Source organism: Galendromus occidentalis, unplaced genomic scaffold (genome assembly GCF_000255335.2).
Source record: "Galendromus occidentalis unplaced genomic scaffold, Mocc_1.1 scf7180000077485, whole genome shotgun sequence".
In the NCBI taxonomy this organism is placed as follows: Eukaryota; Metazoa; Arthropoda; class Arachnida; order Mesostigmata; family Phytoseiidae; genus Galendromus; species Galendromus occidentalis.
Genome location: NW_003805473.1, coordinates 1,074,408 through 1,091,065, shown reverse-complemented (window position 1 = coordinate 1,091,065; position 16,658 = coordinate 1,074,408). Strand labels below are relative to the sequence as shown.

At 51.3% G+C, this 16,658-nt stretch overlaps 1 protein-coding gene across 1 annotated transcript in view; it reads left to right on the top strand.

Annotated features, from left to right (window-relative positions):
* The window catches only part of LOC100905439 (DOMON-like domain-containing protein nahoda), a 37,268-nt gene that overhangs the window by 4,385 nt on the left and 16,225 nt on the right, over nt 1–16,658 (top strand). The window contains exon 2 of the mRNA XM_029112171.1: nt 16,055–16,125. Within this exon, the coding sequence (XP_028968004.1) occupies nt 16,055–16,125 (71 nt within the window). The remainder of the gene's footprint in view (nt 1–16,054; nt 16,126–16,658) is intronic.

The following is a 16,658-nucleotide window of genomic DNA, read 5'->3' as shown; positions in this document are numbered from 1 at the left end:
ATTGACCGACCGACCCTGAGAGGGAAGTCACCGTCCCCGGAAAGTACGCGAGGCAATATCACGGATTCTATTTCTGCGAAAGGAAGCTACCTTCAGATGATGCGGAAAATACTCTCGATCCGGACGACCGTTCGACTCAATTTCAACTTGCCGTCTAGAGCCTTCATCGCTCTCAGGAGACCCGCAGAGTCTCACGGATTCAATTCCAAAGAGCTCCCATCCATCTATGCGAACAGTAATCCTCAATGGACAATCCTCGCTGCGGGATGAGGAACAAAGATGCCCGCGGTCGCGATCAGAAGATGAGATTGGGGGAATTACACGGATCAAGCGTCGTCACGATGAATAGCAGGGAGGGAGCACCCTGCGAGCGGGCGAATTAGCGAAGGTCGTTCCTTGATCGACATCCCGAGAGATAGTTGATTCTTTGAGCCTCCAACACTCCTCTTGTTTGTGATCTTGTATAATACCGTATGATGGCATTTACATGACACACACCGACTTACATAACGTTTTGCAGCAGCGGCGGCCTTTTTGAAGAGTTGCGGGATTTGCCGTCGTGAATCAAGTGACTGATGTCTATGGGGTCAGCGGAGCACAACATTTTCAAGGGCCCCACAATGGAGAAGAGAGGGAGTCGTGATGGAATAACGGGACTCCACCATTGTCGTCTGCCATCATCTGGCGACTATCCAACATCTGTATCAATCAGAGCGACTTGGAAGCATGCCCTCGAGCCAACCGATCTTCTTACATCGAGGGCTTTCAGTGACTGGATAAAGGATGCATGCCGGAAAAACTTGTTGGCTCAGCAGCGTTCCGATCCATCTCATTGTAAATCCGATATTGGCATCCACTGGAGTGCTCATCCGAACGGAGAACTGCACCTGGTCCGCGGATGTTAACAATTATTCTTCTTCATTCGTCTTCATTGCCCGCAGTCAAAGCACAGGGTACGGGGTGTTGCAACTTCGATGCGCATGTCCTACGAGAGAGTCGAATTCTCATTGAGCCAAATCGACCATTATCCAAATTGACGTCGATGAGGTGTCAGTATCTGGCAGTGGAGTCTAGACGCCGTCGACCGCACTGAACCATGGCGTAATTCTAGGCATGGCAGATTGGCCCATTCCAAAGGGCCCAGCCCTCCATTAGAGCTCTGAATTCACCGCATTTGAATTCAATACCCGCCCGAGCATCTTCGGAGGCCGCCCGATTCCCACAAATCGGAATTTTCTTCAAACTGTGTGCGCTGAGAATTTCATCGCCTCCGTGTCCACTGCGTTGCATATGCTATATTCTCTCGCATCCAGACAAGGGGGCAATCGCAGTCCGCGCTCTTCTCAACTCTCACGTCTTCATTGGTATGCTCTGTGTCGAGATGAGGGCGCCAGACCTCTAACATTTCCCCAGCGATAGTGCTGAGCTCGAGGGCATCCGGGAGGAATTGGAGAGGAAGGGCGACATGCAGATTCGTGCTGGTGGATCGGTCTCCGTAGCATCCACGCTGTGCTCTGGTTCCCCCCCCTCTTGCTGGTTTCCAATCACTCAGCTTGCCCGGGGGGTCATGAGGAGCGAAATGAGGACTGACGAGATATGATGAATTTTCCGACAATCATAATTACTCCGATAGGTGATTATCCCGGAGTGTCCGTGCAAAGTATGACGCAGAGAATTCCTCGCAATCCTCGCCTCGGACCTCTTCGCTTCGTTTGACTTCTGAGTGAACGGTTTCCCCAGTCGATTTCCATCAGGTCGTCCCAGAGAACATCATTGCCCACGGGATCGGAATTGCGGTGTTCCAGCTCCGGTAGCGAAGAATCGGAAGGATACGCGTGTTAATATAAAACAGTTATGCGCGGCCACCTTCTCTGCGGAGGAGCGTTCCGAGCAGAAGCGATCGCTCCCTTTTCTTTTTCTGTCGAAAAGAAAGAGGTTAATTCTGTTCTGTTGAACGGTTGCATTATTCCCAGGAGATGGAACAGATTAAACGGTTCCGGGTAGCGATGCCTCCATCTAGTGGTAATCGGGCTCCCATTCGTTTCCATTTCCTACACTTCGCGTGATTTTTCGCCAGCCCTTTTTTTGTTCAGTCTGCCGACTGAGCCGAGCTCCTCAGAGCCCTACGGTTGGCGATAGGGGAAAAACTTCGCACCACGTGGCGCGATGGAGCGTTCGCGAGCTGCTAAAAATCAAGCAAAGTGACTTTCCAAAGAACTTCTCTCACAGCCGAGATGAGGGAGCTCGAGCGCCGCTCGGGGACCCTTTTCCACCCGATGGAAGGGACGAGACCCGTCTGAATCGCGTTCCAGTCCGACCGCGGGCCGCTTTTTTTTATGTCTGGGAGCGATCCTATTTTCGAGACATCACATGAAGCGAAGAAAATGGTCATGAGAAAGATCTCAGCGATGACTGCAAGAGATGTGGGTGATGAGTACGATGAGAAGGATTACTTCGGATACGATGAGGAGATTTCCTCGTCGGAATTAATCCGTCGGAGAACATTCGGAGTTCGAGCGGGCGCCGCAGTCACGCTCAAGGATAGGACGGTGACACCTGAGAACCGTTTCGAGCGGTGCAATATTCCGCATCCACGGAACCGATCAGATGGTCGCCGACGTGACGAGCCTTGTGCGTCGGGGTTAATGGAATCGAATATGTGCGTCGGGACAGGCATGCATATCGGTATCGGAACCGGAGTCATTCTCCTGGTATGTAATACCATGTGGCGAGGAAAACGCTAGTTCGACGGCTTTTATTTCGATATATCTGCGCTTTCGCTGATCCGGCGTCCCGTAAACATCGGATCCTTTGAATCTTGGTGGTCGTCGGCGAAGATTTCGCGTGAAAGCCGCGCTCTTAACAAGATGGGAATTTTGTCGTCATTGACCCTCCTGACGAGCCACTCAACTTACGACAGCCCAGCGAGCTATCCGACCTTCGTAATAAGACGATACCGTTAAACAAACACATAACACGGAGCGCGAAGGCTCCACGGCTCATTCCAGCGATCAGCATTGAGACATGGAATGAGCTCCGGGGAGAACTTATAGGAATTCATTATCTGAGGGGGAAAATTTTCAACCAGCGTTTGGAACACACTCGAACATGAAAACTAGAGATCGCTGTTCGGGACGCAGCGCATTCAAACGCCGATTTGGCCTCCGAAGTTTCCGGGCGTTTTTTTGCTACCGAAAATGATGAGTATTGTGCGCTTGCTGAGTGCCTTATCGTCGTCTCTTTTCATGCACACGGTGTGACTGACAAGGTTTTTGTGAAAAGCTCTCGCTGAAAAAGCTTGTGTACAGTGTCTGAAAACTTCTGAATGAGCTAATGCGTGATGCTTTTCATCGCACATATCTTTTTGTGCCCGATTTGTATTCAGGATCCCTCAGAAACTCGTTCAATTTATGGTCGCTTCCAAGGGGTTCCCAGTTCCCAGCCGAAACACCTGTATTACGACAAAACGAATCCGATGCGGTCACAACAATGAATCAGAAATTCTCTATCGTGCTCGCTATTGCAGCAATCCGCGCCAAATCTTTCATCACCAGAAAACTCTGGAGCTTCGCCCACCAACGGTCTGCGTGCTTCCGTTGAAAGCAGTGTATTCAGAGAGTCCGCGCATTTTCGCGGACCGGGAGCGTCACCGGGGATGCGTCATGTCACTCGTCTGGCTGGGAGAGCCTCCCAGACGAAAGAGACGGAATTGGTGTGAAATAAGGAACGCATTGCAATGCAAATCCGGTCAGCGGAGCGCTGAAAATCCGTTGTCTGCCGTGAATCACCGAATCCATAGATTGGCCGACGATCTGGCCGGCCGCAGATTCTGCTCTAGCCGCATCTTCTTGAAGTCAAGCACAAACGACTGGAAGCCCTCCATTAGGTCGAATGTCTTGACACAATCAGTAGCCGCGGGAGGCCGATTGAATGATTCGCCGATGGGCATCATTTCAAAATTGAAAGATGACAAGGTGTTAAGGTCAGCTTCTGGGAAAGCCACGGCGGAGATTCTTCGTACTGATAGAATGACCGCCTTGAGATGAGCGGTCTGCCGTTTTCTCTTTCTAATTTCGTTGCGACTCGTTGCGAAAGTCCCGATCAAGCGAAGCGTACGCCGCCGCAACCGGGAAACGCCAACTCACTTGTTCGTCAATACCGAGCGAAGACAAACACAGTGAACATCGAATGTCTTTCTAACGGACAGCTTCCGTCCCACAATTCATTTCCGTCCCATTATCGATCGAAAATTCCGCGGAACGTTCGCTGCCGGCAGAGGAGAGCCCTAAGCGAAGGTCCATCGCCAGTATGCACCTGCGGCAAAAAAATAGAGAATTAGAATTCGATCAGAACTTTACTGTGGCATTTCTGCTTGATCGATCCGTGACGGTCGAAGGGGCTCTTATTGATGTTTTTGTAATTGCTAATACCTACCTTGTACTGAGACTCATTGCCACCTGCCGTTCGCTCGTACCACCTAGATTCGACCCTACTTTCGATATTCGCTATCATTTAGCATTTAGACGAAAGTTGAAAGATGCTGTGAAGCTCAAATGGTGCTTCGTGTCTTCGTTTAGAGATTTCGGGATGGTCGCTGACAGAATGGTTGATGATAACGATTGATGATACGGATGCTGAGCATCCCTCCGGAGTCTCGGTATATTCAGCGACATTTTACGCTCAGCACGGTCCGAATCGCAAATTCTCTGCCCGACAGGTATGGGATCGAATTCCTGCGACCAGGGCCTTGAGTATCGGGGTACAGCGTTTCTACAGTGTGGCCCTCACCCCATTCGCACCCGCTCAGCTGCGAGTCGATCTACGCTTTTACAAGAATTGGAATTTCAATGAGCATACTCTTCGACTGGCTCGCTAGATCTGTTATCCGTTCCCTCGAATGCGAAGCAGGCAGTCAGCCAACCAACCAACCAACTAGCTAACCCGCCCGCCCGCTCACCGTTTGCCGCCTTCGAATCGGTCCGAGTCCAACCCACACATGATTCAAACTAAGAACCTTTCGGTGTCCGACTTGAGAACCGGGTGGAGTCCAACCCAGCCCCGAGCCTGGAAGAAAGGGCTTTGACTAAGCGATCACTTGAACTTACAAGGACTTGTATCCATCTGTCTGATGAACTGAAAGGGCATTTCCTCCTTACGATGGATCCGGCACGATCTGAAAATCCCAGGACGGACGCGAATTTGAAATCGATTTTCACTCAATTTTCTGTTTGATAGCTGTTTTTTTTTCTTTTCTTCGCGTAAATGTCCCCACTGCGGGGACGGAGAACTTTCGAAGGGAACGTTCGATCGATCGATCGGCCGCGCTGCAGTCCAGCCTTGTATCCGAATCCATAGAACGTCGGAGAAATATTGCGGTCAGGCGTCAATAAAGCCTATCGTGGATGCCATTGTGACATATCTTGTCGCCCAGTCCGACCGCGCGTTCGCGTATCTACTGTGGCGGCTCCCCAAGTGCCCATGGTCGGCAGGTTGTCACAAACGAGGGCTTAAAAATGGTTTTGTTCCAAATTTTGACGGGGAATCCTGTTTTGACGGCTGTTCATAGTTTGTGAGACGGTGTTCAAGTTCTGGCGAAAAGAGGGAAAGCATCGCACTAGCCGCCGCACGCACAGGCACGAAACAGAAAGCTTTTGTTTCGTTGGTGATCCAAGGAGCAGAAAAAAAAGAACTTCCACAGCACTTTCATGGAAACATGTTTCATTCATAGCGCAACGGCGTCAAGAAACAGCGCCAACGATGGGTAGACTGCGGCGTTGGGGTTCGGTCCGGTCGATAGCCAATCGGATCAGGGGCGAGTTCGAGGAAGGTGCATTTTCCCATTAAGAAGTTTGATGGCTCCCTCGAAAAAATTGTATCCCGTGATCCTGAATGCTAGACTCTCCGGATACCGATCAGGCTCCGGAGAAAATTTTCTGAAATTCAGGCGGAACGCTGGCGGAGGATCGCTTCGGCCAGATGACCGAATTCGCTCTTTCGGAGCTTCAGCGCCAAGAGAAAAGCCCCACGTTCATCGATCCAATTGATTGCTCCGAACTCAGGAAGTTTTCTGGCTTCTTTCTACCTCCTCGCCGGGCACGGTCTTCGTAGTCACAAATAAACCAGACTCGCGGACGAACGGACGCGTTTGTTGACCTCGCAGAAACCAAAGCAGATGACGTGTTCCCCGTCGCTGCCGGCGCCGTTCTTCGTCGTCGCCGCGGCCGCGCCGTCTTCGTCTTCTCGCCGTCACTAGAAGTTCTCCTCCTTCAGGTTCTGGCGGAGCGTACGAACGAAGTCAGACGAAGAAGCATCGCATAACGGGAGCACCGTTCGAGAATGGCTTTTTCTCTCGAGGCTCCGAAGCCGGTTAGCCCAGAACGACGAAAATAGCCGGATCACATTATTAACACTGATGGGCTGCGATTACACTTGGTCAATGACATCTTCTGGAATCTTCCTCCATCAATCGCGATCGACGTCTGCGACATCAGCGGATTCTATATGCCGAAACTGGCGACTGGATCTGAATGACAGACATTCGGACTAAGAGGCGAAGGAACGGACGGACGGACGACGCGCAACCGGACGAAGGATTGACCGAGGCAGACGACGACCATGGGCGAATGAGCGAGGAAACGGGCGGCTGGAGGGACGGACGGACGAACCTCGAGGGTTCCCAGTCGTTGATATCAACAACGAAATGCTGCAAACGCGATCTAAGTTCGGCTTCTTCGATTTTTTCCCTACGATCCATTCCTAGCTCCTCTCGGGTTTGTCGCTTTCGGTCTATAGGTTGCTTGCTGCGTCTCGACGGTTCGTCGTCAATCTACTGCTTGACAACTGGCAATATTTGAAGACACGTCAAGTGAGGGGCCACTCGATCGGAAAGCTGTTTGCGTGCGCTCGGATTCCGCTCACTCAGCCGGCTAGCGGAAATTCTGCTCTTTGAAGAGCGGATCCACAACGTCGGCACTACGTCACGGCAAGGGGTCATATGCCCGAATCGGACTCGTCAGATGCTTCTGGAAGCTTTTTCTCTCACTCAGTGCCAAGCAGCTTGAAACCGTTAACAGCTTCTGGGCGAGGAAGACGTGCGAAAAGTGTCCACGATCTGGAAAAGTTCGGCACTCACAGCCAGTAACAAGCGAGCCGTAGCGGTCGCTCTAAAGCGCTCGCCAATTATGAAGATTAGACTTCTCCCTACAGATTAGCATCTGCAAAGGTTCCGCTTCGAGTTTTGACAAAGAGACTAAAGGTCGCAGTGGGGAAGCTCCGGACCACCGCGGTTTTGATAAATGCACGTTTTGACTTTGCTGCGTCTGTCGCTCCGCCAGTTCCGTTTCTTACCAACGAATCCCGCTCTGCGTCACTTACAAATTAAGCGTCTCGTGGTTAGCCCGACACACTCGTTATATCCGGACGGGCAGGCTTATCTTCCGCCTAATCTGAGTAAGCTCCTCCGTCTGCCGTATTCTTGCGTAAGCTACGTCCCGATGGGTATCGCGATTCACAGAATTCCGTATTGAAACCATACTGAGTGAGCGTCGGGCCAGTTTCTCATTTGAACCATTGTCCATAATAATCTGGCTCGAGCAGGACGATCCGCGCGAACAGCTGACCAAGAACCACGCGTGAAACGTATTACTACGTTCTGCAGTGAACCCACGCCGACCGTTTCCAACCTTGACATGAAGATGCATCTTGCCTCTGTCCTTATCTTAGCGAGTCGAGTAAACAGCTCGCTCGACAGTCCGGTGCCTGATTCCGAAACCCGCAGACCTTCATGCGGCCTGTATTTTTCTGGCCGATGAATGTGAACAACCGGAAGCATGAGCTATCTGTCCCGTCGATTTGCCAAGCGAGTCAGAACCGATAGCAGACGCGCTGAACCACACGCGGCCGACTGAAGGTTCTTCGCACTGATCTGCAGAGGAAAAGGAGGAAAAAAATGAAGTGGTCACTTTCGACAGCAGAAACGGTTTCCCAGGCATGCATGCCGTTGGTTTCCGGTGCAGAGAAAAGAGACTTTGTTGAAGATGTATAGCGTCACAAATCGGCTCGAAACGAGGAGCATAAAAGTGGTGCGTCGCTTTCGCGGGGCGGGCAGAGTAGTCGGTCAGACACCGCGCAACAATGGGCGATCTGTTTCTCTTTTTTTTTGCATAGAAAGCGTAAGTGAATTCTGCCAAAGCGATTTGACTCTCTTAGGGAACCGCGTTCACCAGATTCTCTATCTACCTATTTTTCTGATCGGGGACCGAACACCCGCGATTAAACCCCGTGAGCTGCAGGAAGGGACCAATCGACACAGAAAGGAACGGCATGCTCATCCAGTTCCGAAGTCGGAAGGCTTACTTCCAGAGAGTGCTTCCTGGTTTTTTTTCCAGGAAATTGGCTAATGAGTTTTTGTACGCTTGGACTCACCGGAGACAAATGATCCTCGGATTCGAACTTCGATCTAGCTAGCATGTCGCCGGGCCCAACCTAGCACGTTTCCGGGAATTTTCGATGACTGCCGGCAGACCGCGGAACGTGGGCTTATTTGATTGATAGGGCTTCCCGAATGTCGCCATGGGATCGAGAATGTCACAGGGGGAATGATCAGCAATAGGAACGGATCCGAACAGATTTCGTGAAATCCGAAGACGGTATTCAAAGCGGATTTCGGGACTACCCCGGCTCGGCAGGTGATCCGAGGCCGATCCGGACTGGTTACACGAAAATGCTTTCGGTTTAGATAGGCATCGCACGCAGCTTGTCGCTCTCTCAGGATCCACAGGTCCCCTTTGCCCCTCGAGCGCTATTATTATCAATCCTTCGATGAGCTCAAGATTTATTCGGAAGGGAAGCAAAACTCCAAACGATGCATCTTGAGGGATTCCACGGAGCTCTACTCATTGTCAAACGATGCAAGGCTCGCCAGCCTTATGATCAATCGCGACGCTGCTCGCCGGGGATCGTCGGATGAGGCGAGTTCGCATTCACGGACGCCTACGCTGACGGTTGACAAATGAAAAAGAATGACGCCCGGTGACGAAGGTTAAGAAACGATTTTGAATGGGAACGATCGTTGCGCTAGTCTCAGTTTCCCGGAGCAGTCGGACGTCTAGGCAAGCGGGCAGGCACGTGCGCATTTGCGCACCCGCATGCCCGGAAGTCAGTGAACCAAAGGGCAGTCAGTTAAGCTGCAAGTTGATCGTTATTTTGAGACAAAGGCTCACCGAATAAATGGTGTTTCGTCCGGATGGGTGTGGAGGCGGTCAACAGACGTTACGATTTAAGAATGAAGATTGAGTTGTACATCAAACGTCAGGCACGCAAACGGCATTCAAGATGGTTCCGCTCGAACTGAATCCAATTAAAATCTGTACCTTCGGGCGAAGCTGCGAGCGACGATTCGACTGTCCGGTTCTATCTATCTGTGATCCCGCCGAGAACCATCGGATTGGGGTTCATCGTTCTCCGTCAGAGCTGGAACTTCGTGGCAAGGATTCGAAGCTCGCCGATTCGGGCAGAAGCTCTCAAGATCTGTTCCGAGTAGTTCTGGAAACGGACTCCCCGACGTTCCGCCGCGAATCGCCTGAGAAAGGTTCCCCTAGGCCGCTGGTGCATTGGACCGACAAGACTTCATGCATCAGTCGGCCAAGGGGCCGTTGCGCCGACAAACTTCGATGATGTCTCCCATATCTAATTCTGCCCCGAGTGAGCGAAAGTGAACCCCCATTCTCCGCGCTCGAGCTCACATAGGGCGAAAGTAAGAATTTTCTGCACCACTGAGATTGCCACCCCCGGTTCAGAGCTCCGCGGTTTCCGCTCGCTGATTTCTTCTGCCCGACAATCGTGTTCGCCAGAAGGATGATGAGTTCCCTCAGAACACGATTTCTCTTCGCCGGAAGAGCTGCACGACTTGAGCTTCTAATGCTACATTTTCCTCTCGGAATCACGGGCGCGCATTTGGTCCGTCTGTATGTCGACGCGAGCGTTTCTCTTGTCCATAGCAATTATGTGCACCCATCGTCGAAATCCGTCGCGTGACGTGCACATTGCTGAGAACGCCGGAACCCTTCAGAAACAGAGACATCGGACTTTTCTTCTTGTTTGCATCTCCCCTCGGCGCCCTCTCTCCCTGTGTCATATTCATGGTTGGCTGCACGGAATTAAAATTATGCGCCTCGTATTATGCAAGGCCGGAGCTGGTTTCAATGTGCGGGGACAATGCGAGAAGCGGAAAAAAAGTATAACTAGCGTCGAAGACAGCTTGTTGAATTCCCGTCGTTGTACTTCACCGGGAGAAAAACAGTTACACAAGTAAGACACGACATCTGGTGCGGAATTCTCAAGCTAACTTGGAAGAGCTTCCGAAGATTTTGCGGCGGCGGCGGCGGCTACCGCCGCCGTAGCGGCCACCAAGGAATCAGGGTCAGAGGTCGTGCGGGCACCATCGCGTGGGTGAACGAAGATTGAAGGTTCCGAATGGAGCCGCCGGCGTTCTCGTAACTTTAGTGGTAGGCGCAGAAGGCGAAAGCGCCACATGGACCTTCGTTACCGAAAGATCACGGTCACTTTTGTTTTCGATCGTATCCAGTCGGAACCGCATTCTTCCCCGCACGAGAGGGAACCAGTCTAAAGCGACCGATGCTTATCTTCGATATAACACTTGATAAAAAAATACCTCCCCCTCCTCCTTCGCGGGGATTCCCTCTCTCCCTCCGATTGGATGGCGACTAATTCCCTACTAATCATCTACCGCGACCGAGCCTCGCCGATAAACACCTATTAGTCAGAAAACAGCCAACGGACAAAGCGGTCGCCCGGCCTTCACTTTTTCAATAGAACCCAATAAAGATCTCACGCTCGCGGGGGCAGCGTTCCCGAAGTCTAAGACGATAAATATGAAAAACCTCATTTCCGCTCAAAACCTTCGCTGTAAGTTGGAGTCGAGGAATCGGCTAGCCGAGGACCGATCCGAGGAAGAGTGGAGCGATGATTCAAGCGAGCGCCAGTGTTTCGAAAAACCGTGGCGGATGTCGCTTGAGTTCATATGAGATCTGAGCCCCGCTCCTCGCGGGACCACGATTTCAAGACCTTCCCTTGTGAGCATTAATCTTCCGGGATGGAAACCCGAGTCGATGTGTGTCTTGAGTAGGTATCCGTCCCGAGAGCTCGACCTTCGTGAGAAGCTGATGAGTTTCGGATTGAGCACCGCCTTGACAATTCTCATCGACGCTGGGATTAGACACGACGGCAGTGATGTCGGCCGTCGTCGTCGGAACAACGGGTATACTCTTTTCTGCGAAACAGAAAACCGTTGTTCTTCTAACGGCAATCAGCGAACCCGTCATTCAGGTTGCGCGTTCTTCTACTTTGCGGGCCGTCGATTCAAATTTGAGTGTCATGTTCACTGACTAAATCGCCGTTCTGCTACTCACACAGAATGGAGGAGATGACTGTGGGCATCTTCCAACGCTATCAGGACCGGAAGATGCTCCTCGAGCACCCCGAGGCGGGCCGTCGCTCGAGCGCCGACCAGAATCGTGCCCTATAAAACAATGCTTCAGCTCGCTGAGGCAGAAAACGCCGTTCCCGTTAACGATTCTGGTACCGCTGCTTCCAGGGCTCGCAACGCTACCGCAATGTAGTCGCGGTAGTGGCTGTATCGGTCCTGGCGACCGTAGTCTTTGTCGGCCGGTCGGTCGGTCGGTCGCTGGCTGGTCGGTCGCTTGCGATTGCAGTAAAGCGGCTCCGACGGTGAATGTGTTCGTCCTCAATTATCACTCAGTCAGTCCGTCCGTCAGGAGTCAGACAGGCTCGCGTACCGACCCGAAGTTCTCACGTCATTCCAAGCACTCGACGTTAACTTCCATGAGCCGTCCGTTCGCTGGCAGCTGAGCTTCGTGGGTTGTCAAGACCGGTGGCGAAGTTGCGACTTCACCGACCGGACTGTGGGATAAGCTTTCGACGGAACATATTTTTGTCAAGAGAGTTTCCAAGAACCACACTCGAGACTTGCCTAACGTTAGCCTATCAGGAGCGACTCTTGTCTGCTGATCTATTCGCCTAGGGGAATTATAACAAGAACGATATCTCTGGGTGGTACGGAGGGGGTAAAAAAATTAATAACAATAATGATGACGAAAACGATTGTGAACGCGATGGCTAGGTCGATAATACGGGTTTCAAGCTATCTATAATATACCTCGTGAGCAACTGTTTCTCTCGACGTGGGTGACGATGACCGTGAGCAAGCAATTTCTCACAGTTTCGTCCTCAGTGACGGGTGACCTCGGACTCTGTGTTTGGAAAGATTTCCGTAGATTTCGCTTCTACCAGAATCCGAGCCGTGCAGCTCTCACTTCCCTCTCCTCGGTGGTCCGTCGTTCTGCTCTAACCGAAGGTAGAACGTCAAATTAAACTGACGCCGACAGGATATCAATGAGACTGTTTTTTCCCTGCTTCAATTCGTTTCCTTCAGATACGGAAAGCGCTGAAATCGCTCCAAATAATTTCTCGGCTGATGGTTCCGTTGATGAAGGCAACGAACCACAAGAAACCAGTCCACCCCCATCAAGAGAACAACCACAGCAACGAGAAGAAGTTGTTGGTGGCGATGATGCTTGCCATTCTTCCATCTATCCTCCGCACATGTCTCGATACACTGAATGGCCGCGCCTTTCAGCGTTCCTCACAGGATATCAGCTGTTTCTTCCAACCGACGACGTCTTCGTTTGCCTCCGTGTTCGGCTTGATCGCTTGCTTGCTTGTTCGGCCGTTCGGTGGACCGAGATAAAAACTCGTCAGATTCGGCAAACACAAAGAATCACGCGTGAATTTTGTCGCGCGGCAGGACGGCAAACCCTTGGTCCGGACGGTCAAGCGCCGCGCCGTCCGGAAATCAGGCGGTGCACAGAAGAGAGGGATAAATATTCGAAGGGTACGTGGTCTGAAGAGCTCCGGAAGAGCGGGCCACGTGCTTTCCGGTAGATTGATTCGCCGCCGCTATCGGACGACGAGCTTTTTTCTGAATCGATCGAGGGTGCCAACGACTTTTCATCTCCCGACTGATAGGCGTCCACTCCTTCACGCTGCTGGTAGCTTCTTTTTCGCGTCTCTCGGCCCGGGCTCGCCTCTACTCTGTCATCGGACGAGACGGGTCTTCGTCAACGCTGTCCCGGTCGAAGCTTGTCACCAAATCGGTCGTTCGTCTACGAGTGACGGCAGCCTTAGGTCGGCGATTCATTCACCCGGAACGGACGGCGACAGAAACCCGCCGCCTCCGTTGTCAAAGGTAGTATGTATGGCGTGCCGTGAGGAGTGCTGCGATGCTCCTGCTGCAGCTTGGTCTTGACGTATCAGGTGACGAAGCATCACCACCGCCACAGTTCCCCTGCTCCATTGAACTCTCGCAAGTTCTTGGTCGATTGAAGAGCAACCCGTCGCTCTGACCATCGCAGCCATGACCATGACCGCTGCCGCGGAATAGAATGGATAGCTCATGGAACCACTTCTAATCATACTTCCGTGGAATTCCTCTTTGAATCGTCACTCTTGTGCACATTCACGCGGCCACCTGATCCGATCCCTATTCGGATCCCCAGAATGACGATTGTGAGTTCTGGGAAATTTTCTGCACAACATGGGTCGTGTGTTGCTGTGAGAACATACGATCTCGAGCCGCATAGTTTCAAGTTCGCATTCAATGTGCAGATGGCACAATAACTGGGCTATCCGACGCTCAGACAATTCATGATCTGTACCTTGCCTGCATTGCAAGTAGCGGCGAGTGCTGGTCCTCCTTTACGACTTTTCCGGCTATGTATTCGGGAGAGTTCTCTCGTCGCCTCTCCCGATTATACCCGAGCTGTGACTTTCGGTTCGCGCCGCTGATCTCATTTGTTTTTCATCTCTTTGATTTGTCATATATTTCCATGAGATCCCGGTGCACAGTCACCCGTAGACAAATGTATTTCCACGGAATTCCCAAACCCTGCCCCGAGCGTATGACTCGCCCGCTCGCAATTATTCAACGGCAGAAAATTATCCGAGAGAGTCACCGAGAAGCCCTCTACTTGGAGTCGCGTAAATCAGGAGCAAGTGCCGCTTCGAAGAAGCCCGAATCAGAACTCGCGATCTTGAAAAATTCCTCCCGTCTGGAAATTCCTTCACACGTTCGACTCGAGAAAGAAACGTTGGTTCTATCCAGTTGAAATTTTCGAGCAGAACTGTATACAGCTCCAATTCATAGGACGCTGCCAATCACGTCTGTATCTTCTGGAATGACGAAACCGCTGCGGAATCCTTTTACGGAAACGAGTTAGTCCTTATCCGAACATCTACATCGATCAAAGAAATCGAGTCGGAGGAGGAACCTAAATCGCTCGCAGGTTCTGGTACTCCTCTCCTCCGAAGCTTCTCCAGAGCGTTCGAAGTCCGAATTCCCATCGTAAACGAAGCAGGCTACGGCGATTCCCAATGACTCACGGAAAATGACGCAGAGCGACGGGAGTCGACGATGATCGACGCAAATCGTAACGGTTGTCGAACCAATCACCGTGAATTGCGGGATTCAATAGGCAAACACTCCTCCGACTTCCTGTCGGCATCATTGACGCTGCGAATAGACCGATTATGCTTCTTAAAATCGTGAGGAACGGACGATTGCGAATCTAGAGCAGAGCGTTGAATGTCGGGGTCTTTTGACAGTGTTCCGCGTCTTCTTCGTCTCTCCGAAGCCATCTCAAGATTCCGGATGCTACCTTCCAGAAAATTGAGCGCAGTAACAATAAGCGCTTCCCTCGTCGAGGAGCGTGCGATATTCATTTCGTTCTAAATTGGCATGGTCGGGAGAACGGAGGAGGAAAATCATTTGCCACTCCCGCAGGAGGCATTGTGCCGAATTCGCTTTGAGGTATCCTCGCGCGGATAATGAAGTCTGCTTGGCGACAAGGCCTCACTCGAAGAAAAGATCGTCTACCGGGTATTTATCAAGTAGTATCAATTTTTTATCATTTTTCCGTCGCTGAGGGGAATAATTCGGTGTTTTGAGTTCTGACCTAATTGGACGCGATTTCAGTCACATTGCTGGACCCCGAGGTTTCGGACCAGTAGAAACGGAATACAAGCAGAGAATCGTGGATAGGAAGCGATTTTTCGCTAACATCCGATGGTCTGATGTTTAACATCATCCCCCCTGAGCCGTGCAGAAATTCTGCTCCTGAAGTCGAAGCTGGGCTCATATTGAGACGCTGCGCTGATTTGTCTCGCTGATCGAAAGAAAATTAATCATTTAACAATTGAATTCCTCCTCGAGTAGTAAAAGAAACCGATCCCCAGATTGTAATTTCGAGAGCCTGATGTTTCGAGAACATCGACAGTTCCTCCGCACTGCGGTGGCGAGTCGAAAATCCTCGCGGGATCGATCACTCTACTCGGGCATCCTCGGAACAAACTTCCAGATCCGGAAGATTCGAGGCTCTGTTCTTCTGCTCTGGGGCTACGGCATTTTTTCTCGCATTCCGGAGAAATGAAAACTGCTGGAGGAATACGCCACGGAACCGCATATCGGAAAAATCGATTCGAATTTTCGCCGCTGCATCACCCGGGGCATCACTCGGGGCTGCGGCTCCCGCATCTCACCGACCCTAACTTCAAGCCGGGGCATCTCAGCGACCGTGAAGACGCTCATGTGGGTTCGACAACGGATCCGGTGGACGATTTTCTTAGTTTTGTTTCTTCTTCATGACCGACTCAAGCGAACGAATCGAACGAGCGACGACGACGCGACGTAACTACGGCAATGCTTGAATTGCTAGCTATAATAATTTCGGTGGTGGAAGAATGTATTTTCTAGCGAGCGTAAATGTTTCTGCAGTTTTTCCGGGTTGAGCGAAATAAAGCCGACGGAAGCAGCTGTCTTGGAACTCTTCATAGATGACGGCTGTTACATTCGCTCTTGATTTTCCCGCGCGATACTTTCGCGGAGCTCATTTTCGAGCACCTTGCTCTGTCGTATCAATCGATTTTATGCATATCTGACCGAAACGCGTTCCGCTTCCAGGAAACATCCGCACCACTTTGCCCATGGGAGCTACGATAAACGTCACTTGGCATCTGGCCTATCCGCACAGGGTGAGTATTTGTACGGATATCGATCAATCAAGCGAGAAGCGAATCAATCACCATATCGGTCGAGAGGTTCGACAATGAATCGCTTTGATCGGTTATCGAACCGATCAAACCCGCATCTATGGCTCGGAGCCTCGACTCCCACCGAGCCTCACAATCGTGGACTTCTACAGAAACGTTTGGCTGCCAAGGACGCATGCCTCTTAGAGATGTCAAATGAACAGATCCGGATTTGAACAAATTCATTGTTCGGATGTACGCACGAAGGTGAAAGTAGGAGGTACCGACATGAGATATTGATCGTCTATCTTTCGATAGACCTTTCGGAAATATTGTGTGTTTTAAGGATGACAGATGTCTCGACCGGCTGCGGTCCCGAAGAGCACGCCTTCGTACGTGACCGAAAATTCTGTATGCCATCGAGAGTTTTGGGGGAATTTTTCGGGGCAAGGTGAATCAGTATCTGTGGCATATCAACGTACGAGAGTGTAATAATTCTGTTATTGCCTGACAATTTCCGTCCCCAACTTCCGTCA